This window comes from Blennius ocellaris (assembly GCF_963422515.1).
Source record: "Blennius ocellaris genome assembly, chromosome: 13".
NCBI classification, from domain to species: Eukaryota; Metazoa; Chordata; class Actinopteri; order Blenniiformes; family Blenniidae; genus Blennius; species Blennius ocellaris.
This window is the reverse complement of record NC_137662.1, coordinates 1264932-1289931: the sequence shown is the minus strand read 5'-3', so window position 1 is coordinate 1289931 and position 25000 is coordinate 1264932. Positions and strand designations below refer to the sequence as shown.

The following is a 25000-nucleotide window of genomic DNA, read 5'->3' as shown; positions in this document are numbered from 1 at the left end:
CACTGCTCATCCATACACTGCTCATCCATACACTGCTCATCCATACACTGCTCATCCATACACTGCTCATCTATACACTGCTCATCCTTACACTGCTCATCCATACACTGCTCATCCATACACTGCTCATCCACACACTGCTCATCCTTACACTGCTCATCCATACAATGCTCATCCTTACACTGCTCATCCATACACTGCTCATCCATACACTGCTCATCCATACACTGCTCATCCTTACACTGCTCATCCATACACTGCTCATCCATACACTGCTCATCCATACACTGCTCATCCATACACTTCTCATCCTTACACTGCTCATCCTTACACTGCTCATCCATACACTGCTCATCCATACACTGCTCATCCATACACTGCTCATCCTTACACTGCTCATCCATACACTGCTCATCCATACACTGCTCATCCACACACTGCTCATCCTTACACTGCTCATCCATACAATGCTCATCCTTACACTGCTCATCCATACACTGCTCATCCATACACTGCTCATCCATACACTGCTCATCCTTACACTGCTCATCCATACACTGCTCATCCATACACTGCTCATCCATACACTTCTCATCCTTACACTGCTCATCCTTACACTGCTCATCCATACACTGCTCATCCATACACTGCTCATCCATACACTGCTCATCCATACACTGCTCATCCTTACACTGCTCATCCATACACTGCTCATCCTTACACTGCTCATCCATACACTGCTCATCCTTACACTGCTCATCCATACACTGCTCATCCATACACTGCTCATCCATACACTTCTCATCCTTACACTGCTCATCCTTACACTGCTCATCCTTACACTGCTCATCCACACACTGCTCATCCACACACTGCTCATCCACACACTGCTCATCCACACACTGCTCATCCTTACACTGCTCATCCATACACTGCTCATCCATACACTGCTCATCCATACACTGCTCATCCAGACACTGCTCATCCACACACTGCTCATCCTTACACTGCTCATCCAAACACTGCTCATCCATACACTGCTCATCCATACACTGCTCATCTATACACTGCTCATCTATACACTGCTCATCCATACACTTCTCATCCTTACACTGCTCATCCATACACTGCTCATCCATACACTGCTCATCCATACACTGCTCATCCATACACTGCTCATCCACACACTGCTCATCCACACACTGCTCATCCACACACTGCTCATCCTTACACTGCTCATCCATACACTGCTCATCCATACACTGCTCATCCATACACTGCTCATCCAGACACTGCTCATCCACACACTGCTCATCCTTACACTGCTCATCCAAACACTGCTCATCCATACACTGCTCATCCATACACTGCTCATCTATACACTGCTCATCTATACACTGCTCATCCATACACTGCTCATCCTTACACTGCTCATCCATACACTTCTCATCCATACACTGCTCATCCATACACTGCTCATCCATACACTGCTCATCCATACACTGCTCATCCTTACACTGCTCATCCATACACTGCTCATCCATACACTGCTCATCTATACACTGCTCATCTATACACTGCTCATCCATACACTTCTCATCCATACACTGCTCATCCATACACTGCTCATCCATACACTGCTCATCCATACACTGCTCATCCTTACACTGCTCATCCATACACTGCTCATCCATACACTGCTCATCCATACACTTCTCATCCTTACACTGCTCATCCTTACACTGCTCATCCATACACTGCTCATCCATACACTGCTCATCCATACACTGCTCATCCATACACTGCTCATCCATACACTGCTTATCCTTACACTGCTCATCCATACACTGCTCATCCATACACTGCTCATCCATACACTGCTCATCTATACACTGCTCATCCTTACACAGCTCATCCATACACTGCTCATCCATACACTGCTCATCCATACACTGCTCATCCTTACACTGCTCATCCATACACTGCTCATCCATACACTGCTCATCCATACACTTCTCATCCTTACACTGCTCATCCTTAAACTGCTCATCCATACACTGCTCATCCATACACTGCTCATCCATACACTGCTCATCCATACACTGCTCATCCTTACACTGCTCATCCATACACTGCTCATCCATACACTGCTCATCCATACACTTCTCATCCTTACACTGCTCATCCTTACACTGCTCATCCTTACACTGCTCATCCACACACTGCTCATCCACACACTGCTCATCCACACACTGCTCATCCATACACTGCTCATCCTTACACTGCTCATCCATACACTGCTCATCCATACACTGCTCATCCTTACACTGCTCATCCAAACACTGCTCATCCATACACTGCTCATCCATACACTGCTCATCTATACACTGCTCATCTATACACTGCTCATCCATACACTTCTCATCCTTACACTGCTTATCCTTACACTGCTCATCCATACACTGCTCATCCATACACTGCTCATCTATACACTGCTCATCCTTACACTGCTCATCCATACACTTCTCATCCTTACACTGCTCATCCATACACTGCTCATCCTTACACTGCTCATCCATACACTTCTCATCCTTACACTGCTTATCCTTACACTGCTCATCCACACACTGCTCATCCATACACTGCTCATCCATACACTGCTCATCCATACACTGCTCATCCTTACACTGCTCATCCATACACTGCTCATCCATACACTGCTCATCCATACACTTCTCATCCTTACACTGCTCATCCTTACACTGCTCATCCATACACTGCTCATCCATACACTGCTCATCCATACACTGCTCATCCATACACTGCTCATCCATACACTGCTTATCCTTACACTGCTCATCCATACACTGCTCATCCATACACTGCTCATCCATACACTGCTCATCTATACACTGCTCATCCTTACACAGCTCATCCATACACTGCTCATCCATACACTGCTCATCCATACACTGCTCATCCTTACACTGCTCATCCATACACTGCTCATCCATACACTGCTCATCCATACACTTCTCATCCTTACACTGCTCATCCTTAAACTGCTCATCCATACACTGCTCATCCATACACTGCTCATCCATACACTGCTCATCCATACACTGCTCATCCTTACACTGCTCATCCATACACTGCTCATCCATACACTGCTCATCCATACACTTCTCATCCTTACACTGCTCATCCTTACACTGCTCATCCTTACACTGCTCATCCACACACTGCTCATCCACACACTGCTCATCCACACACTGCTCATCCATACACTGCTCATCCTTACACTGCTCATCCATACACTGCTCATCCATACACTGCTCATCCTTACACTGCTCATCCAAACACTGCTCATCCATACACTGCTCATCCATACACTGCTCATCTATACACTGCTCATCTATACACTGCTCATCCATACACTTCTCATCCTTACACTGCTTATCCTTACACTGCTCATCCATACACTGCTCATCCATACACTGCTCATCTATACACTGCTCATCCTTACACTGCTCATCCATACACTTCTCATCCTTACACTGCTCATCCATACACTGCTCATCCTTACACTGCTCATCCATACACTTCTCATCCTTACACTGCTTATCCTTACACTGCTCATCCACACACTGCTCATCCATACACTGCTCATCCATACACTGCTCATCCATACACTGCTCATCCTTACACTGCTCATCCATACACTGCTCATCCATACACTGCTCATCCATACACTGCTCATCCTTACACTGCTCATCCTTACACTGCTCATCCATACACTGCTCATCCATACACTTCTCATCCTTACACTGCTCATCCACACACTGCTCATCCTTACACTGCTCATCCTTACACTGCTCATCCATACACTGCTCATCCATACACTGCTCATCCTTACACTGCTCATCCATACACTGCTCATCCTTACACTGCTCATCCTTACACTGCTCATCCATACACTGCTCATCCTTACACTGCTCATCCATACACTGCTCATCCATACACTGCTCATCCTTACACTGCTCATCCTTACACTGCTCATCCATACACTGCTCATCCTTACACTGCTCATCCATACACTGCTCATCCATACACTGCTCATCCTTACACTGCTCATCCATACACTGCTCATCCATACACTGCTCATCCTTACACTGCTCATCCTTACACTGCTCATCCATACACTGCTCATCCTTACACTGCTCATCCACACACTGCTCATCCATACACTGCTCATCCTTACACTGCTCATCCACACACTGCTCATCCATACACTGCTCATCCTTACACTTCTCATCCATACACTGCTCATCCATACACTGCTCATCCTTACACTGCTCATCCATACACTTCTCATCCTTACACTGCTCATCCATACACTTCTCATCCTTACACTGCTCATCCTTACACTGCTCATCCTTACACTGCTCATCCATACACTGCTCATCCTTACACTGCTCATCCATACACTGCTCATCCATACACTGCTCATCCTTACACTGCTCATCCATACACTGCTCATCCATACACTGCTCATCCACACACTGCTCATCCATACACTGCTCATCCATACACTGCTCATCCTTACACTGCTCATCCATACACTGCTCATCCATACACTGCTCATCCACACACTGCTCATCCATACACTGCTCATCCATACAATGCTCATCATCTAATAATAATAATTGATTACTATGAGAATGACTCCACATTATAGAGCATCTTCCTCCTCTAACATCAGATTATAGAGCATCTTCCTCCTCTAACATCAGATTATAGAGCATGTTCCTCCTCCAACATCAGATTATAGAGCATCTTCCTCCTCCAACATCAGATTATAGAGCATCTTCCTCCTCTAACGTCAGATTATAAAGCATCTTCCTCCTCTAACGTCAGATTATAGAGCATCTTCCTCCTCTAACATCCAGATTATTGAGCATCTTCCTCCTCTAATCCAGATTATAGAGCATCTTCCTCCTCTAACATCAGATTATAGAGCATCTTCCTCTTCTAACATCCAGATTATTGAGCATCTTCTTCCTCTGACATCAGATTATAGAGCATCTTCCTCTTCTAACATCCAGATTATTGAGCATCTTCTTCCTCTAACATCAGATTATAGAGCATCTTCTTCCTCTGACATCAGATTATAGAGCATCTTCTTCCTCTGACATCAGATTATAGAGCATCTTCTTCCTCTGACATCAGATTATAGAGCATTGTCCACCTCTAACGTCAGACTACAGAGCATCTTCCTCCTCTAACATCAGATGATAGAACATCTTCCTCCTCTAACACCAGATTATAGAGCATCTTCCTCCTCTAACATCAGATTATATAGCATCTTCCTTCAGTAACAGTTACGGAGTGCTGACAGGTTGAGCTGTTTGCCAGGAGTCAGACTGACTGCAGGAGCAGAGCGACGATTCTTGAAGTTGGGCTGAGTGTGACTTTAGAAGCGGCAGACAGACAGGTAGACAGGTTGTTAGGCAGGCAAGCAGGTCGACAGGTTGCTAGACAGGTAGACAGGTAGTTAGGCAGGTAGTTGGGCAGGCAGGCAGGTAGGCAGGTAGTTAGGCAGGTAGACAGGTATTAGACAGATAGTTAGGCAGGTAGACAGTTAGTTAGTCAGGTAGACAGGTATTTAGACAGATAGTTGGACAGGTAGACAGGTAGTTAGGCAGGTAGACAGGTATTTAGACAGGTAGTTAGGTAGGTAGACAGGTAGCGAGACAGGTAGTTAGGCAGGTAGGCAGGTAGCGAGACAGGGAGACAGGTAGTTAGGCAGGTATTTAGGCAGGTAGACAGGTAGTTAGGCAGGTAGTTAGGCAGGCAGGCAGGTAGACAGGTTGTTAGGCAGGTAGTTAGGCAGGCAGGCAGGTAGACAGGTTGTTAGGCAGGTAAGCAGGTAGACAGGTAGCGAGACAGGTAGACAGGTAGTTAGGCAGGTAGACCAGTAGCGAGACAGGTTGTTAGAAAGGCAATCAGTTAGACAGGTAGCGAGACAGGGAGACAGGTAGTTAGGCAGGTAGTTAGGCAGGTAGACAGGTCTTTAGACAGATAGTTAGGCAGGTAGACAGGTAGTTAGGCAGGTAGACAGGTAGTTAGGCAGGTAGACAGGTAGCAAGACAGGTAGACAGGTAGTTAGGCAGGTAGACAGGTCTTTAGACAGATAGTTAGGCAGGTAGACAGGTAGTTAGGCAGGTAGACAGGTATTGAGACAGGTAGTTAGGCAGGTAGACAGGTAGCAAGACAGGTAGACAGGTAGTTAGGCAGGTAGTTAGGCAGGTAAACAGGTAGCAAGACAGGTAGACAGGTAGTTAGGCAGGTAGACAGGTAGCAAGACAGGTAGACAGGTATTGAGACAGGTAGTTAGGCAGGTAGACAGGTAGCAAGACAGGTAGACAGGTAGTTAGGCAGGTAGTTAGGCAGGTAGACAGGTATTTAGACAGATAGTTAGGCAGGTAGACAGGTAGTTAGGCAGGTAGACACATAGCAAGACAGGTAGTTAGGCAGGTAGACAGGTCTTTAGACAGATAGTTAGGCAGGTAGACAGGTAGTTAGGCAGGTAGACAGGTATTGAGACAGGTAGTTAGGCAGGTAGACAGGTAGCAAGACAGGTAGACAGGTAGTTAGGCAGGTAGTTAGGCAGGTAGACAGGTAGCAAGACAGGTAGACAGGTAGTTAGGCAGGTAGTTAGGCAGGTAGACAGGTATTTAGACAGATAGTTAGGCAGGCAGGCAGGTAGACAGGTTGTTAGGCAGGTAGTTAGGCAGGCAGGCAGGTAGACAGGTTGTTAGGCAGGTAAGCAGGTAGACAGGTAGCGAGACAGGTAGACAGGTAGTTAGGCAGGTAGACCAGTAGCGAGACAGGTTGTTAGGCAGGCAATCAGTTAGACAGGTAGCGAGACAGGGAGACAGGTAGTTAGGCAGGTAGTTAGGCAGGTAGACAGGTCTTTAGACAGATAGTTAGGCAGGTAGACAGGTAGTTAGGCAGGTAGACAGGTAGTTAGGCAGGTAGACAGGTAGCAAGACAGGTAGACAGGTAGTTAGGCAGGTAGACAGGTCTTTAGACAGATAGTTAGGCAGGTAGACAGGTAGTTAGGCAGGTAGACAGGTATTGAGACAGGTAGTTAGGCAGGTAGACAGGTAGCAAGACAGGTAGACAGGTAGTTAGGCAGGTAGTTAGGCAGGTAAACAGGTAGCAAGACAGGTAGACAGGTAGTTAGGCAGGTAGACAGGTAGCAAGACAGGTAGACAGGTATTGAGACAGGTAGTTAGGCAGGTAGACAGGTAGCAAGACAGGTAGACAGGTAGTTAGGCAGGTAGTTAGGCAGGTAGACAGGTATTTAGACAGATAGTTAGGCAGGTAGACAGGTAGTTAGGCAGGTAGACACATAGCAAGACAGGTAGTTAGGCAGGTAGACAGGTCTTTAGACAGATAGTTAGGCAGGTAGACAGGTAGTTAGGCAGGTAGACAGGTATTGAGACAGGTAGTTAGGCAGGTAGACAGGTAGCAAGACAGGTAGACAGGTAGTTAGGCAGGTAGTTAGGCAGGTAGACAGGTATTTAGACAGATAGTTAGGCAGGTAGACAGTATGGGCGTAAGTAAGGAAGCCCTTGACATACAGTATGGGGTTTTTTCCTGGAGTCACGTCAAGATATGGTAGACATGCTGGGTGTGCTTCTCAGCCTCAGGGTCACAGGAGGAGGAGGTTGTCAAGGTAGATGGACACAAAGCGATCAATATTGTCCATTAGGTTCTTGAAAACAGCAGGGGCATCGGTGAGTCTAACAGGCATGACCAGGTTCTCAATGTGACGGCGTCTTGCATCAGCTCCCTCACAAATGCGTACCAGATGATAAGCATTCTGGGGGTCCAATTTTGTGAAGATGGCGGATCCATGGGGAGGAGCGAAAGTAGAACTGAGAAGAGGTTGCAGGTACCGATTCTTGACTATGATATCATTGAGACTTCTGATTTCGATGCCCCGGTGCAGTGAACCATCCTTTTTCCTCACGAAGAAGGATTGAGCCTCATCTGGGGATGACAAAGGTCAGATGATGCCTGTAGCCAAGGACTGATGGATGTAGGGCTCCACCGTGGCCTGGTCTGGTTTAGACAGGTTGTACAGGTGACTGCGGGGTAAGTGGCTCCAGGAAGCAGGTCATACATGGACGATGCAGGGCTATAGAGAGTGCCTTGTCCTTATTGAATACAGGAACCAAGTTGTGAAAGGCAGTGGGTACTTGGGGGAGATTATTGGACTCCACCAGGGATGGCTCTGACGTGGCGGATGGAGTTAAGGTAGAATGCAGACAATGCCTCAGACAGTGGGGACTCCAGGCACTAACCTCCTACTTGAATGAGTGAACCATTCAATCCTGGGATTGTGGCTCTACAACTATGGGTACTTGCTGAGGGGAAAGGTGAAGCTGTCCCGGTGGTTCCCGGCGAGAGCCAGGGTTATGGGTTTGGTGTTGTGGCTGAAAGGTGCACGGTGGAGACCATTGAGGGATCTGGATTCTTGCAATCAGAACCAATACTGACAGGGTCAAAACTGTTAGGTTGGTAGGTCTGACTAACTGAGGATTGGCTCTACCTCATTGTTCCTCATTCCCTAACTGGACCTGTCAGAAGAACCACGAGTGAGGCCATACAGGCTCAGTCTGAAGTGTAAGACCGGGATTGTAGCTCAAAGTCCCACTTGTATGAGGAAAGCCTGACAAGAACCGAGATCCCTGAAACAGAGGGGATGTGGTGAGAACCAGACTGACCTAACAGGAAGGAACCGTGTGTGTGTGTGTGTGTGTGTGTGTGTGTGTGTGTGTGTGTGTGTGTGTGTGTGTGTGTGTGTGTGTGTGTGTGTGTGTGTGTGTGTGTGTGTGTGTGTGTGTGTGTGTGTGTGTGTTACAGACTACCCGTGGCGGTGGAACACTCCAGTCCTCATGAACTCGGCTCTCATTAAATGGATTTATCTGCCAGATTTCTACACTGTGCCCAACTCCAGGAACCTCATCGGTCAGTCTTCATTTCTTCATTCCATACCAGTGTCGATCAGTCTGTCAGCCTGTGTCTCTTCTTTCCTCTTGTGTTGCAGCTTCCAGATCAGTAGCTCAGAATGATTCTACATTTCTTCTGTTGACATGAACTGATGTGTGTGGCGGTGTTGATATTTTGTTGATGTTGTGCCGTTGTGTGTCCTCAGCGGACTTTGTTCTGCTGATGTGTGCGTCCCAGCAGTGGCAGGTGTTTGACAACGAGCTCATGGAGGAGTGGATGGTCCTCGCAGGAGAGAACTCTGACGACCCTGAACCCCTGGAAGGTCGTCTGTTTAATCCCGCCCCCAACTTCATCCACTGCAGGTACTGTGTGAGTGTAGGCGTGAGCGTTTGTGTGCTTTGGTCTCTGTTTTGGTGACTGTACTGGTCTGTGGTGGTCTTCCAGGTGTTACCTGGACATGGCCAAAGTCCTGGTGTTCCGTCACTTCTTCTGGCTGGTGCTGGCAGTGGTCTTCGTGACAGGGGCCACCAGGATCTCGGTCTTCGGTCTTGGCTACCTGCTGGCCAGCTTCTTCTTCCTGCTGTTTGGAACCAGGCTGCTGGTGAAGCCATCCCGGACCCGGCTCACCCTGTGGGACTGTCTCATTATCTACACTGTGGCCGTCATCATTTCCAAGAACCTGCTGTCGGTGAGCCAACACTCCACTCATTGTCCACTTCTAATGCTCCAACATGGCCGCCGTCATTGTCCACTTCTAATACTCCAACATGGCCGCCGTCACTCTCCGCTTCGACCACTCCAACATGGCATTCTTGGATTCTACGGAGTGATGAGTGACAGATTGATGAGTGACAGATTGATGAGTGACAGATTGATGAGTGACAGATTAATGAGTGACAGATTGATGAGTGACAGATTGATGAGTGACAGATTGATGAGTGACAGATTAATGAGTGACAGATTGATGAGTGACAGATTGATGAGTGACAGATTGATGAGTGACAGATTGATGAGTGACAGATTAATGAGTGACAGATTGATGAGTGACAGATTGATGGAGCAATGAAGCGAGTTAAATAAAATGATAGAGATAAGGAGTGATAGAATGATGAAGTGATGGAGTGACAGAGTGATGAAGTTGGAAGACCAGGTCCAGGATTCTGGTCTGGTCTGGGAGGTCTAGGAGGTCATTGGACTCACTGATCCTCCATCCAGACACACGAGGAGACGAACGATGTCTGTTACTGTTTGGTTTTTCTTCATCAGGTATTTTTCCAAAGTACATGAAGTGACCTTTTGGTGTGTGTGTGTGTGTGTGTGTGTGTGTGTGTGTGTGTGTGTGTGTGTGTGTGTGTGTGTGTGTGTGTGTGTGTGTGTGTGTGTGTGTGTGTGTGTGTGTGTGTGTGTGTGTGTGTGTGTGTCAGATCCTGGCCTGTGTGTTCGTGGTGGAGATGCAGAACGGATTCTGTTGGGTGATCCAGCTCTTCAGTCTCGTCTGCACCGTCAAAGGATACTATGACCGTAAGTAGTGTAACTAATCAGGAAGTAAACATTTACAGGAAGTAAAGTGTGGCAGGAAGTAAATGTGACAGGAAGTAAACATTGACAGAAAGTAAATAACAGGAAGTAAACATTGATAGGAAGTAAACAGTAACAGGAGATTAACAGTAACAGGAAGTAAACGGGATGAGATGAACATATTGACAGGAAGTAAATGACAGGAAGTAAACATAGATAGGAAGTAAACAGTGGCAAGAAGCAAACAGTCACAGGAAAGAAATGGTGAGAGGAGGTAAATGAAGCACTTCTGAACAGTGTCTGGACGGAGCCTTGGTTTACTGGCCATGCTGTCAAGGGTGTTTGAGGACGACTTAAGAAAATCCAAACCCTGAGTTTCACAGGAGAACTACTTTTAGCTGGAAGGGCCACCTTGACTTCAGTTAAGGGATCCAAGAGCTGCACACTGAGAAGCAGAGCCGCTGGCTCGCGAGCCGTCTTGTTGACGTTGCTGTGTTGCTGTGTTGCTGTGTTGCAGCAATGTCTGTGAGCTCGGAGACCTGCAGCCTCCCCGTGGAGGAGGCTGGAATCATCTGGGACAGTATCTGTTTCCTCTGCCTGTTGCTGCAGAGGCGGATCTTCCTCAGCTTCTACTTCCTGCACGTGACGGCCGAACTGCAGGCGTCGGCCAAACAGGCCTCCAGGTGAGAAACAGGCCTTCAGGTGAGAAACAGGCCTCCAGGTGAGAAACAGAGACCCTGCAGGTGAGAAACAGGCCTTCAGGTGAGAAACAGAGAACCTGCAGGTGAGAAACAGGCCTCCAGGTGAGAAACAGAGACCCTGCAGGTGAGAAACAGGCCTCCAGGTGAGAAACAGAGAACCTGCAGGTGAGAAACAGGCCTTCAGGTGAGAAACAGGCCTCCAGGTGAGAAACAGAGACCCTGCAGGTGAGAAACAGGCCTTCAGGTGAGAAACAGAGAACCTGCAGGTGAGAAACAGGCCTTCAGGTGAGAAACAGAGACCCTGCAGGTGAGAAACAGGCCTCCAGGTGAGAAACAGAGAACCTGCAGGTGAGAAACAGGCCTTCAGGTGAGAAACAGGCCTCCAGGTGAGAAACAGAGACCCTGCAGGTGAGAAACAGGCCTTCAGGTGAGAAACAGAGAACCTGCAGGTGAGAAACAGGCCTTCAGGTGAGAAACAGGCCTCCAGGTGAGAAACAGAGACCCTGCAGGTGAGAAACAGGCCTCCAGGTGAGAAACAGGCCTTCAGGTGAGAAACAGAGACCCTGCAGGTGAGAAACAGGCCTTCAGGTGAGAAACAGGCCTCCAGGTGAGAAACAGGCCTTCAGGTGAGAAACAGAGACCCTGCAGGTGAGAAACAGGCCTTCAGGTGAGAAACAGGCCTTCAGGTGAGAAATAGAGACCCTCCAGGTGAGAAACAGGCCTCCAGTTGAGAAACAGAGACCAACAGACACGACCTCCTGGAGAAGTAACACCAGTTTGAATTAGAGTAACAATTCTTTTAATCTGTGTAACATCTGTTTTAATCTGAGCAGGGGCTTCGAGCTGTTCAAGGCGAGCATCGGCAAGAACATCCGGTTCCACCAGCAGGCGGAGCAGAAGAGTCTGTCACAGCTCAAGAGATCGTGAGTAATCTAGAACCCCGTCACCTGGCTGTTGGTCACTTCCTGTAACAAACACTTTGGCTGCATCCTAATAGTCCCTCCTATCTCCTAACAGTCCCCCCTATCTACCAATAGTCCCTCCTATCTCCTAACAGTCCCCCCTATCTACCAATAGTCCCTCCTATCTCCCAATAGTCCCTCCTATCTCCCAATAGTCCCTCCTATCTCCTATCAGTCCCCCCTATCTACCAATAGTCCCTCCTATCTCCTAACAGTCCCTCCTATCTCCTAATATTCTCTCTTATCTCCTAATAGTCCCTCCTATCTCCCAATAGTCCCTCCTATCTCCCAATAGTCCCTCCTATCTCCCAATAGTCCCTCCTATCTCCTATCAGTCCCCCCTATCTACCAATAGTCCCTCCTATCTCCCAATAGTCCCTCCTATCTCCTATCAGTCCCCCTATCTCCTAATAGTCCCTCCTATCTCCTAATAGTCCCTCCTATCTCCTAACAGTCCCTCCTATCTCCTAATAGTCCATCATATCTCCTAACACTCCCTCCTATCTCCTAACAGTCCCTCCTATCTCCTAACAGTCCCTTCTTTCTCCTAATAGTCCCTCCTGTCTCCTAATAGTCCATCCTATCTCCTAACATTCTCTCCTATCTCCTAATAGTCCCTCCTATCTCCTAACAGTCCCTCCTATCTCCTAGTAGTCCCCCCTATCTCCTAACATTCTCTCCTATCTTCTATTAGTCCCTCCTATCTCCTAATAGTCCCTCCTATCTCCTAGCATTCTCTCCTATCTCCTAATAGTCCCTCCTATCTCCTAATAGTCCCTCCTATCTCCTAGCAGTCCCTCCTATCTCCTAATAGTCCATCCTATCTCCTAACAGTCCCTCCTATCTCCTAATAGTCCCTCCTATCTCCTAACAGTCCCTCCTATCTCCTAATAGTCCCCCCTATCTCCTAACATTCTCTCCTATATTCTAACAGTCCCTCCTATCTCCTAATAGTCCCCCCTATCTCCTAACATTCTCTCCTATATTCTAATAGTCCCTCCTATCTCCTAATAGTCCCTCCTATCTCCTAACAGTCCCTCCTATCTTCTAATAATCCCTCCTATCTCCTAATAGTCCCTCCTATCTCCTAACATTCTCTCCTATCTTCAAATAGTCCCTCCTATCTCCTAGTAGTCCCTCCTATCTCCTAACATTATCTCCTATCTTCTGATAGTCCCTCCTATCTCCTAATAGTCCCTCCTATCTCCTAGCAGTCCCGCCTATCTCCTAATAGTCCATCCTATCTCCTAACAGTCCCTCCTATCTCCTAGTAGTCCCTCCTATCTCCTAACATTCTCTCCTATCTCCTAATAGTCCCTCCTATCTCCTAATAGTCCCTCCTATCTCCTAACATTCTCTCCTATCTCCTAATAGTCCCTCCTATCTCCTAATCGTCCCTCCTATCTCCTAACATTCTCTCCTATCTCCTAATAGTCCCTCCTATCTCTTAATAGTCCCTCCTATCTCCAAACATTCTCTCCTATCTCCTAATAGTCCCTCCTATCTCCTAACATTCTCTCCTATCTTCTAATAGTCCCTCCTATCTCCTAATAGTCCCCCTATCTCCTAACATTCTCTCCTATCTTCAAATAGTCTCTCCTATCTTCAAATAGTCCCTCCTATCTCCTAACATTCTCTCCTATCTCCTAATAGTCCCTCCTATCTCCTAATAGTCCCGCCTATCTCCTACCATTCTCTCCTATCTCCTAATAGTCCCTCCTATCTCCTAGTAGTCCATCCTATCTCCTAACATTCTCTCCTATCTTCTAATAGTCCCTCCTATCTCCTAATAGTCCCTCCTATCTCCTAACATTCTCTCCTATCTTCTAATAGTCCCTCCTATCTCCTAACATTCTCTCCTATCTCCTAATAGTTCCTCCTATCTCCTAGTAGTCCCTCCTATCTCCTAACATTCTCTCCTATCTCCTAATAGTCCCTCCTATCTCCTAATAATCCATCCTATCTCCTAACATTCTCTCCTATCTTCTAATAGTCCCTCCTATCTCCTAATAGTCCCTCCTATCTCCTAACATTCTCTCCTATCTTCTAATAGTCCCTCCTATCTCGTAATAGTCCCTCCTGTCTCCAAACATTCTCTCCTATCTCCTAACATTCTCTCCTATCTCCTAATAGTCCCTCCTATCTCCTAACATTCTCTCCTATCTCCTAACAGTCCCTCCTTTCTCCTAGTAGTCCCTCCTATCTCCTAATAGTCCATCCTATCTCCCAACATTATCTCCTATCTCCTAATAGTCCCTCCTATCTCCTAACAGTCCCTCCTATCTTCTAATAATCCCTCCTATCTCCTAATAGTCCCTCCTATCTCCTAACATTCTCTCCTATCTTCAAATAGTCCCTCCTATCTCCTAGTAGTCCCTCCTATCTCCTAACATTATCTCCTATCTCCTAATAGTCCCTCCTATCTCCTAGTAGTCCCTCCTATCTCCTAACATTATCTCCTATCTCCTAATAGTCCCTCATATCTCCTAATAGTCCCTCCTATCTCCTAATCGTCCCTCCTATCTCCTAACATTCTCTCCTATCTCCTAATAGTCCCTCCTATCTCTTAATAGTCCCTCCTATCTCCTAACATTCTCTCCTACCTCCTAATAGTCCCTCCTATCTCCTAACATTCTCTCCTATCTCCTAATAGTCACTCCTATCTCCTAGTAGTCCCTCCTATCTCCTAACATTCTCTCCTATCTCCTAATAGTCCCTCCTATCTCCTAATAGTCCATCCTATCTCCTAACATTCTCTCCTATCTTCTAATAGTCCCTCCTATCTCCTAATAGTCCCTCCTATCTCCTAACATTCTCTCCTATCTTCCAATAGTCCCTCCTATCTCCTAATAGTCCCTCCTATCTCCTAACATTCTCTCCTATCTTCCAATAGTCCCTCCTATCTTCTAATAGTCCCTCCTATCTCGTAATAGCCCCTCCTGTCTCCAAACATTCTCTCCTGTCTCCAAACATTCTCTCCTATCTCCTAATAGTCCCTCCTATCTCCTAACATTCTCTCCTATCTTCTAATAGTCCCTCCTATCTCCTAATGGTCCCTCCTGTCTCCTAGCATTTTCTCCTATCTTCTAATAGTCCCTCCTATCTCCTAGTAGTCCCTCCTATCTCCTATCATTCTCTCCTATCTCCTAATAGTCCCTCCTATTGCCTAATAGTCCCTCTTATCTCCTAACATTCTCTCCTATCTTCTAATAGTCCCTCCTATCTCCTAATAGTCCCCCTATCTCCTAACATTCTCTCCTATCTTCCAATAGTCCCTCCTATCTCCTAATAGTCCATCCTATCTCCTAACATTCTCTCCTATCTTCCAATAGTCCCTCCTATCTTCTAATAGTCCCTCCTATCTCGTAATAGTCCCTCCTGTCTCCAAACATTCTCTCCTATCTCCTAACATTCTCTCCTATCTCCTAATAGTCCCTCCTATCTCCTAACATTCTCTCCTATCTTCTACTAGTCCCTCCTATCTCCTAATAGTCCCTCCTGTCTCCTAGCATTTTCTCCTATCTTCTAATAGTCCCTCCTATCTCCTAGTAGTCCCTCCTATCTCCTATCATTCTCTCCTATCTCCTAATAGTCCCTCCTATCGCCTAATAGTCCCTCTTATCTCCTAACATTCTCTCCTATCTCCTAATAGTCCCTCCTATCTCCTAACATTCTCTCCTATCTTCTAATAGTCCCTCCTATCTCCTAATAGTCCCTCCTGTCTCCAAACATTCTCTCCTATCTCCTAGTAGTCCCTCCTATCTCCTAACATTCTCCCCTATCTTCTAATAGTCCCTCCTATCGCCTAATAGTCCCTCTTATCTCCTAACATTCTCTCCTATCTCCTAATAGTCCCTCCTATCGTCTAATAGTCCCTCTTATCTCCTAACATTCTCTCCTATCTCCTAATAGTCCCTCCTATCTCCTAATAGTCCCTCCTATCTCCAAACATTCTCTCCTATCTCCTAATAGTCCCTCCTATCTCCTAACATTCTCTCCTATCTCCTAATAGTCCCTTCTGTCTCCAAACATTCTCTCTTATCTTCTAATAGTCCCTCCTATCTCCTAATAGTCCCTCCTATCTCCTAGCATTCTCTCCTATCTCCTAATAGTCCCTCCTATCTCCTAATAGTCCATCCTATCTCCTAGCATTCTCTCCTATCTCCTAATAGTCCCTCCTATCTCCTAATAGTCCATCCTATCTCCTAACATTTTCTCCTATCTTCTAATAGTCCCTCCTATCTCCTAATAGTCCCTCTTATCTCCTAACATTCTCTCCTATCTCCTAATAGTCCCTCTTGTCTCCTAACATTCTCTCCTATCTTCTAATAGTCCCTCCTGTCTCCTAATAGTCCCTCTTATCTCCTAACAGTCCCTATCTCCTAATAGTCCCTCTTATCTCCTAACAGTCCCTCCTATCTCCTAATAGTCCCTCTTATCTCCTAATAGTCTCTCCTATCTTCTAATAGTCCCTCTTATCTCCTAATAGTCTCTCCTATCTCCTAATAGTCCCTCTTGTCTCCTAACATTCTCTCCTATCTTCTAATAGTCCCTCCTGTCTCCTAGTAGTCCCTCTTATCTCCTAACAGTCCCTATCTCCTAATAGTCCCTCTTATCTCCTAACAGTCCCTCCTATCTCCTAATAGTCCCTCTTATCTCCTAATAGTCTCTCCTATCTTCTAATAGTCCCTCCTATCTCCTAACAGTCCCTCCTATCTCCTAATAGTCCCTCTTATCTCCTAATAGTCCCTCCTATCTCCTAGTAGTCCCTCCTATCTCCTATCATTCTCTCCTATCTCCTAATAGTCCCTCCTATCGCCTAATAGTCCCTCTTATCTCCTAACATTCTCTCCTATCTCCTAATAGTCCCTCCTATCTCCTAACATTCTCTCCTATCTTCTAATAGTCCCTCCTATCTCCTAATAGTCCCTCCTGTCTCCAAACATTCTCTCCTATCTCCTAGTAGTCCCTCCTATCTCCTAATAGTCCCTCCTATCTCCTAACATTCTCCCCTATCTTCTAATAGTCCCTCCTATCGCCTAATAGTCCCTCTTATCTCCTAACATTCTCTCCTATCTCCTAATAGTCCCTCTTGTCTCCTAACATTCTCTCCTATCTCCTAGTAGTCCCTCCTATCTCCTAATAGTCCCTCCTATCTCCTAACATTCTCCCCTATCTTCTAATAGTCCCTCCTGTCGCCTAATAGTCCCTCTTATCTCCTAACATTCTCTCCTATCTCCTAATAGTCCCTCTTGTCTCCTAACATTCTCTCCTATCTCCTAATAGTCCCTCCTATCTCCTAATAGTCCCTCCTATCTCCAAACATTCTCTCCTATCTCCTAATAGTCCCTCCTATCTCCTAACATTCTCTCCTATCTCCTAATAGTCCCTCCTGTCTCCAAACATTCTCTCTTATCTTCTAATAGTCCCTCCTATCTCCTAATAGTTCCTCCTATCTCCTAGCATTCTCTCCTATCTCCTAATAGTCCCTCCTATCTCCTAATAGTCCATCCTATCTCCTAGCATTCTCTCCTATCTCCTAATAGTCCCTCCTATCTCCTAATAGTCCATCCTATCTCCTAACATTTTCTCCTATCTTCTAATAGTCCCTCCTATCTCCTAATAGTCCCTCTTATCTCCTAACATTCTCTCCTATCTCCTAATAGTCCCTCTTGTCTCCTAACATTCTCTCCTATCTTCTAATAGTCCCTCCTGTCTCCTAATAGTCCCTCTTATCTCCTAACAGTCCCTATCTCCTAATAGTCCCTCTTATCTCCTAACAGTCCCTCCTATCTCCTAATAGTCCCTCTTATCTCCTAATGGTCTCTCCTATCTTCTAATAGTCCCTCTTATCTCCTAATAGTCTCTCCTATCTCCTAATAGTCCCTCTTGTCTCCTAACATTCTCTCCTATCTTCTAATAGTCCCTCCTGTCTCCTAATAGTCCCTCTTATCTCCTAACAGTCCCTATCTCCAAATAGTCCCTCTTATCTCCTAACAGTCCCTCCTATCTCCTAATAGTCCCTCTTATCTCCTAATAGTCTCTCCTATCTTCTAATAGTCCCTCCTATCTCCTAACAGTCCCTCCTATCTCCTAATAGTCCCTCTTATCTCCTAATAGTCCCTCCTATCTCCTAGTAGTCCCTCCTATCTCCTATCATTCTCTCCTATCTCCTAATAGTCCCTCCTATCGCCTAATAGTCCCTCTTATCTCCTAACATTCTCTCCTATCTCCTAATAGTCCCTCCTATCTCCTAACATTCTCTCCTATCTTCTAATAGTCCCTCCTATCTCCTAATAGTCCCTCCTGTCTCCAAACATTCTCTCCTATCTCCTAGTAGTCCCTCCTATCTCCTAATAGTCCCTCCTATCTCCTAACATTCTCCCCTATCTTCTAATAGTCCCTCCTATCGCCTAATAGTCCCTCTTATCTCCTAACATTCTCTCCTATCTCCTAATAGTCCCTCTTGTCTCCTAACATTCTCTCCTATCTCCTAATAGTCCCTCCTATCGCCTAATAGTCCCTCTTATCTCCTAACATTCTCTCCTATCTCCTAATAGTCCCTCCTATCTCCTAATAGTCCCTCCTATCTCCAAACATTCTCTCCTATCTCCTAATAGTCCCTCCTATCTCCTAACATTCTCTCCTATCTCCTAATAGTCCCTCCTGTCTCCAAACATTCTCTCTTATCTTCTAATAGTCCCTCCTATCTCCTAATAGTCCCTCCTATCTCCTAGCATTCTCTCCTATCTCCTAATAGTCCCTCCTATCTCCTAATAGTCCATCCTATCTCCTAGCATTCTCTCCTATCTTCTAATAGTCCCTCCTATCTCCTAATAGTCCCTCTTATCTCCTAACATTCTCTCCTATCTCCTAATAGTCCCTCTTGTCTCCTAACATTCTCTCCTATCTTCTAATAGTCCCTCCTGTCTCCTAATAGTCCCTCTTATCTCCTAACAGTCCCTATCTCCTAATAGTCCCTCTTATCTCCTAACAGTCCCTCCTATCTCCTAATAGTCCCTCTTATCTCCTAATAGTCTCTCCTATCTTCTAATAGTCCCTCTTATCTCCTAACAGTCCCTATCTCCTAATAGTCCCTCTTATCTCCTAACAGTCCCTCCTATCTCCTAACATTCTCTCCTATCTCCTAATAGTCCCTCTTGTCTCCTAACATTCTCTCCTATCTCCTAGTAGTCCCTCCTATCTCCTAATAGTCCCTCCTATCTCCTAACATTCTCCCCTATCTTCTAATAGTCCCTCCTGTCGCCTAATAGTCCCTCTTATCTCCTAACATTCTCTCCTATCTCCTAATAGTCCCTCTTGTCTCCTAACATTCTCTCCTATCTCCTAATAGTCCCTCCTATCTCCTAATAGTCCCTCCTATCTCCAAACATTCTCTCCTATCTCCTAATAGTCCCTCCTATCTCCTAACATTCTCTCCTATCTCCTAATAGTCCCTCCTGTCTCCAAACATTCTCTCTTATCTTCTAATAGTCCCTCCTATCTCCTAATAGTTCCTCCTATCTCCTAGCATTCTCTCCTATCTCCTAATAGTCCCTCCTATCTCCTAATAGTCCATCCTATCTCCTAGCATTCTCTCCTATCTCCTAATAGTCCCTCCTATCTCCTAATAGTCCATCCTATCTCCTAACATTTTCTCCTATCTTCTAATAGTCCCTCCTATCTCCTAATAGTCCCTCTTATCTCCTAACATTCTCTCCTATCTCCTAATAGTCCCTCTTGTCTCCTAACATTCTCTCCTATCTTCTAATAGTCCCTCCTGTCTCCTAATAGTCCCTCTTATCTCCTAACAGTCCCTATCTCCTAATAGTCCCTCTTATCTCCTAACAGTCCCTCCTATCTCCTAATAGTCCCTCTTATCTCCTAATGGTCTCTCCTATCTTCTAATAGTCCCTCTTATCTCCTAATAGTCTCTCCTATCTCCTAATAGTCCCTCTTGTCTCCTAACATTCTCTCCTATCTTCTAATAGTCCCTCCTGTCTCCTAATAGTCCCTCTTATCTCCTAACAGTCCCTATCTCCTAATAGTCCCTCTTATCTCCTAACAGTCCCTCCTATCTCCTAATAGTCCCTCTTATCTCCTAATAGTCTCTCCTATCTTCTAATAGTCCCTCCTATCTCCTAACAGTCCCTCCTATCTCCTAATAGTCCCTCTTATCTCCTAATAGTCCCTCCTATCTCCTAGTAGTCCCTCCTATCTCCTATCATTCTCTCCTATCTCCTAATAGTCCCTCCTATCGCCTAATAGTCCATCTTATCTCCTAACATTCTCTCCTATCTCCTAATAGTCCCTCCTATCTCCTAACATTCTCTCCTATCTTCTAATAGTCCCTCCTATCTCCTAATAGTCCCTCCTGTCTCCAAACATTCTCTCCTATCTCCTAGTAGTCCCTCCTATCTCCTAATAGTCCCTCCTATCTCCTAACATTCTCCCCTATCTTCTAATAGTCCCTCCTATCGCCTAATAGTCCCTCTTATCTCCTAACATTCTCTCCTATCTCCTAATAGTCCCTCTTGTCTCCTAACATTCTCTCCTATCTCCTAATAGTCCCTCCTATCGCCTAATAGTCCCTCTTATCTCCTAACATTCTCTCCTATCTCCTAATAGTCCCTCCTATCTCCTAATAGTCCCTCCTATCTCCAAACATTCTCTCCTATCTCCTAATAGTCCCTCCTATCTCCTAACATTCTCTCCTATCTCCTAATAGTCCCTCCTGTCTCCAAACATTCTCTCTTATCTTCTAATAGTCCCTCCTATCTCCTAATAGTCCCTCCTATCTCCTAGCATTCTCTCCTATCTCCTAATAGTCCCTCCTATCTCCTAATAGTCCATCCTATCTCCTAGCATTCTCTCCTATCTTCTAATAGTCCCTCCTATCTCCTAATAGTCCCTCTTATCTCCTAACATTCTCTCCTATCTCCTAATAGTCCCTCTTGTCTCCTAACATTCTCTCCTATCTTCTAATAGTCCCTCCTGTCTCCTAATAGTCCCTCTTATCTCCTAACAGTCCCTATCTCCTAATAGTCCCTCTTATCTCCTAACAGTCCCTCCTATCTCCTAATAGTCCCTCTTATCTCCTAATAGTCTCTCCTATCTTCTAATAGTCCCTCTTATCTCCTAATAGTCTCTCCTATCTCCTAATAGTCCCTCTTGTCTCCTAACATTCTCTCCTATCTTCTAATAGTCCCTCCTGTCTCCTAATAGTCCCTCTTATCTCCTAACAGTCCCTATCTCCTAATAGTCCCTCTTATCTCCTAACAGTCCCTCCTATCTCCTAATAGTCCCTCTTATCTCCTAATAGTCTCTCCTATCTTCTAATAGTCCCTCCTATCTCCTAACAGTCCCTCCTATCTCCTAATAGTCCCTCTTATCTCCTAATAATCCCTCCTATCTCCTAATAGGAGGGACTATTAGGACACACCCATCCTGTACCAAACACTTCTTGTCTGGTGACTCATTGTTAAATTCACCACTGCTGATCAAGACACTGATCTCTTCCACAAAAACTCCTGAACTATTAACGCAAGGTCCTTCGATCAATCCGGCAATCAATCATTCACTTTTCTTTGAGCTGTTGAGTTTGTTACTGTTGTAAATAAAGTACCATCAAAATAAGCCGGTTTCATATTAATGACCCAATCGTCTTAGTTCGATCTGTGTCTGTATCTGTGTGGAGTTAGTCTGTGGAGTTAATCTGAGTGTGGAGTTTAATCTGTGTGGGGTTAATCTGTGGAGTTAATCTGAGTGTGGAGTTTAATCTGTGTGGGGTTAATCTGTGGAGTTAATCTGAGTGTGGAGTTTAATCTGTGTGCTTTTCCTCAGGATGCAGAGAATTCGCTCCAAGCAGCAGAAGTACAGGGAGGGACATAAAACCAGTGAACCTTCTGATGAGAGTCCATCGGCTGGAAGGACAGGTAGGCCGTCTACTTCCCTGAAGATTCAAAACCTCAGGAACCTCAGGAATATCTGAGGAACCTGATGAACACCAGAAGAACTTGAGAACATGAGGAACCTCAGTGACATGAGGAACCTGAGCTTCATGAGCTTTATGAGCTTCATGCACAGCTCCACTCCTCCTTGTCTTACGTTGTTGGACAGAGTGATGAATGCAGGCGTGTCTCACTGCAGGCGTGTCTCACTGCAGGTGTGTCTCACTGCAGGTGTGTCTCACTGCAGGCGTGTCTCACTGCAGGCGTGTCTCACTGCAGGTGTGTCTCACTGCAGGTGTGTCTCACTGCAGGTGTGTCTCACCTCACTGTGACAACAATAGAAAACAGCTCTGTGATGTCGTGGGCATTTAAAGAAGTCATATTATACAAAATCCACTTCTTGAAGGTTCTCCAGCAGTAAGAAACGTCTCCACATCTGGAACGACGCCCCAGGAGAGAAGGAAGTGTGTCCTCTCTCTCCCTGGATTGTTCCAGTTCTTAAAAAGTGTGTTGCTCCAACCAGCCAATCAGAAATCAAACCCTATATAGTGTCATCAGGGGTTTTAGCCAATCACAGTCAAGGTAGGCTCCTCCCCTTTGACTCCTCCCACAATTATGCAGCTCTGCTCTGGCACATGGCACCACGAGAGGAAGTACTTCTTCCTCTTCCCAAGATGGGCGTGTGTGGGCGGAGCCAGTCCAGCTCACAGAGACACAGCAGATTCTAAATGCAGCTCCTAGGATCAATATTCTAATGGAGGAGAATCTTAGAAACTTAGAATATGAGGTTTCTGGACCAACCAGACCAGGAGGAGGAGGTGAATGATAATATGACCTCTTTATAGCCAATATTAATAACGTGAGTCATTCTATTATAAAACATTAACAGCATATTGACAAACAACCAAAATACAAACACTCGTTAATTGAAGACTTTTTACCCACAAAGCTGTCGATTGTTCCAGCAGCGCCGTTCATTTTCACTATTCAACATAGACTTTATCAGTTCATACAGTCTATGATAGTTGGTACAATATATATTAGCTGATACAGTCTACATTATGTGGTACAGTCTGTAATATTTGCACAGTCTCCATTACTTGATGCATTCTTTAGTAGCTGGTACGGTATACAGCATATTAGTTGATGTAGTCTATAATAGTTGGTTCAGTCCAATAGCTGATACAGTCTATATTATTTGGTGACTTTTTTGTCAATTGCTAGAATCTATAATAGTTGGTGCAGTCTATATTAGCTGCTACAGTGTATAATAGTTGGTACAGTCTATATTAGCTGCTACAGTGTATAATGGTTGGTGCAGTCTATATTAGCTGATACAGTGTATAATAGTTGGTACAGTCTATACTAGCTGATACAGTGTATAATAGTTGGTGCAGTCTATACTAGCTGATACAGTGTATAATAGTTGGTACAGTCTATACTAGCTGATACAGTGTATAATAGTTGGTACAGTCTATATTAGCTGATGCAGTGTATAATAGTTGGTACAGTCTATATTAGCTGATACAGTGTATAATAGTTGGTACAGTCTATATTAGCTGATACAGTGTATAATAGTTGGTGCAGTCTATACTAGCTGATACAGTGTATAATAGTTGGTACAGTCTATACTAGCTGATACAGTGTATGATAGTTGGTACAGTCTATACTAGCTGATACAGTGTATAATAGTTGGTACAGTCTATACTAGCTGATACAGTGTATAATAGTTGGTACAGTCTATACTAGCTGATACAGTGTATAATAGTTGGTACAGTCTATATTAGCTGATACAGTGTATAATAGTTGGTACAGTCTATACTAGCTGATACAGTGTATAATAGTTGGTACAGTCTATATTAGCTGATACAGTGTATAATAGTTGGTGCAGTCTATATTAGCTGATACAGTGTATAATAGTTGGTACAGTCTATATTAGCTGATACAGTGTATAATAGTTGGTACAGTCTATATTAGCTGATGCAGTGTATAATAGTTGATACAGTCTATATTAGCTGATACAGTGTATAATAGTTGGTACAGTCTATATTAGCTGATGCAGTGTATAATAGTTGGTACAGTCTATATTAGCTGATGCAGTGTATAATAGTTGATACAGTCTATATTAGCTGATACAGTGTATAATAGTTGGTACAGTCTATGTTAGCTGATGCAGTGTATAATAGTTGATACAGTCTATATTAGCTGATACAGTGTATAATAGTTGGTACAGTCTATATTAGCTGATGCAGTGTATAATAGTTGGTACAGTCTATATTAGCTGATGCAGTGTATAATAGTTGATACAGTCTATATTAGCTGATACAGTGTATAATAGTTGGTACAGTCTATGTTAGCTGCTACAGTGTATAATAGTTGGTACAGTCTATATTAGCTGATACAGTGTATAATAGTTGCAGTCAGTCTGGGTTCAGCACCGACAGTCTCCCTCCAGAAGGTTCTCCTCCTCTTCATGCTCGTTGTTTGTCTCCAGAGATGGAGGTGGAGAAGAGGAGGTCCAGGAAGAAGAAGTGGCACCGGCCCTGGTTGGATCACGCCACAGGTAAAGTCACATGATTCACTTCCTGGTTCTGCTGATCACCTGACTTCTGCTTAATACCAACCCAGTGCTGATCAATAGATTTCATCATGTTTATTCATCCTGGAGGGACACCTGATGGAGTCACGTCAGTGTTGTGCTCCACCCAGTGTGTGTCGTTCCCTCATTGCTCCACCCAGTGTGTGATGTTCCCTCATTGCTCCACCCAGTGTGTGATGTTCTCTCATTGCTCCACCCAGTGTGTGATGTTCCCTCATTGCTTCACCCAGTGTGTGATGTTCCTTT

The 25000-nt window shown here is 45.1% G+C and overlaps 1 protein-coding gene across 4 annotated transcripts in view; it reads left to right on the top strand.

Annotated features, from left to right (window-relative positions):
- piezo1 (piezo type mechanosensitive ion channel component 1 (Er blood group)) overlaps positions 1–25000 on the top strand; it is a 218743-nt gene that overhangs the window by 142707 nt on the left and 51036 nt on the right. For all 4 annotated transcript variants that reach the window (XM_080507823.1, XM_080507825.1, XM_080507824.1 and 1 more), the window contains exons 23-30: positions 8938–9042; positions 9230–9386; positions 9469–9712; positions 10449–10545; positions 11060–11225; positions 12077–12166; positions 22049–22140; positions 24650–24718. In XM_080507823.1, the coding sequence (XP_080363949.1) occupies positions 8938–9042; positions 9230–9386; positions 9469–9712; positions 10449–10545; positions 11060–11225; positions 12077–12166; positions 22049–22140; positions 24650–24718 (1020 nt within the window). The remainder of the gene's footprint in view (positions 1–8937; positions 9043–9229; positions 9387–9468; positions 9713–10448; positions 10546–11059; positions 11226–12076; positions 12167–22048; positions 22141–24649; positions 24719–25000) is intronic.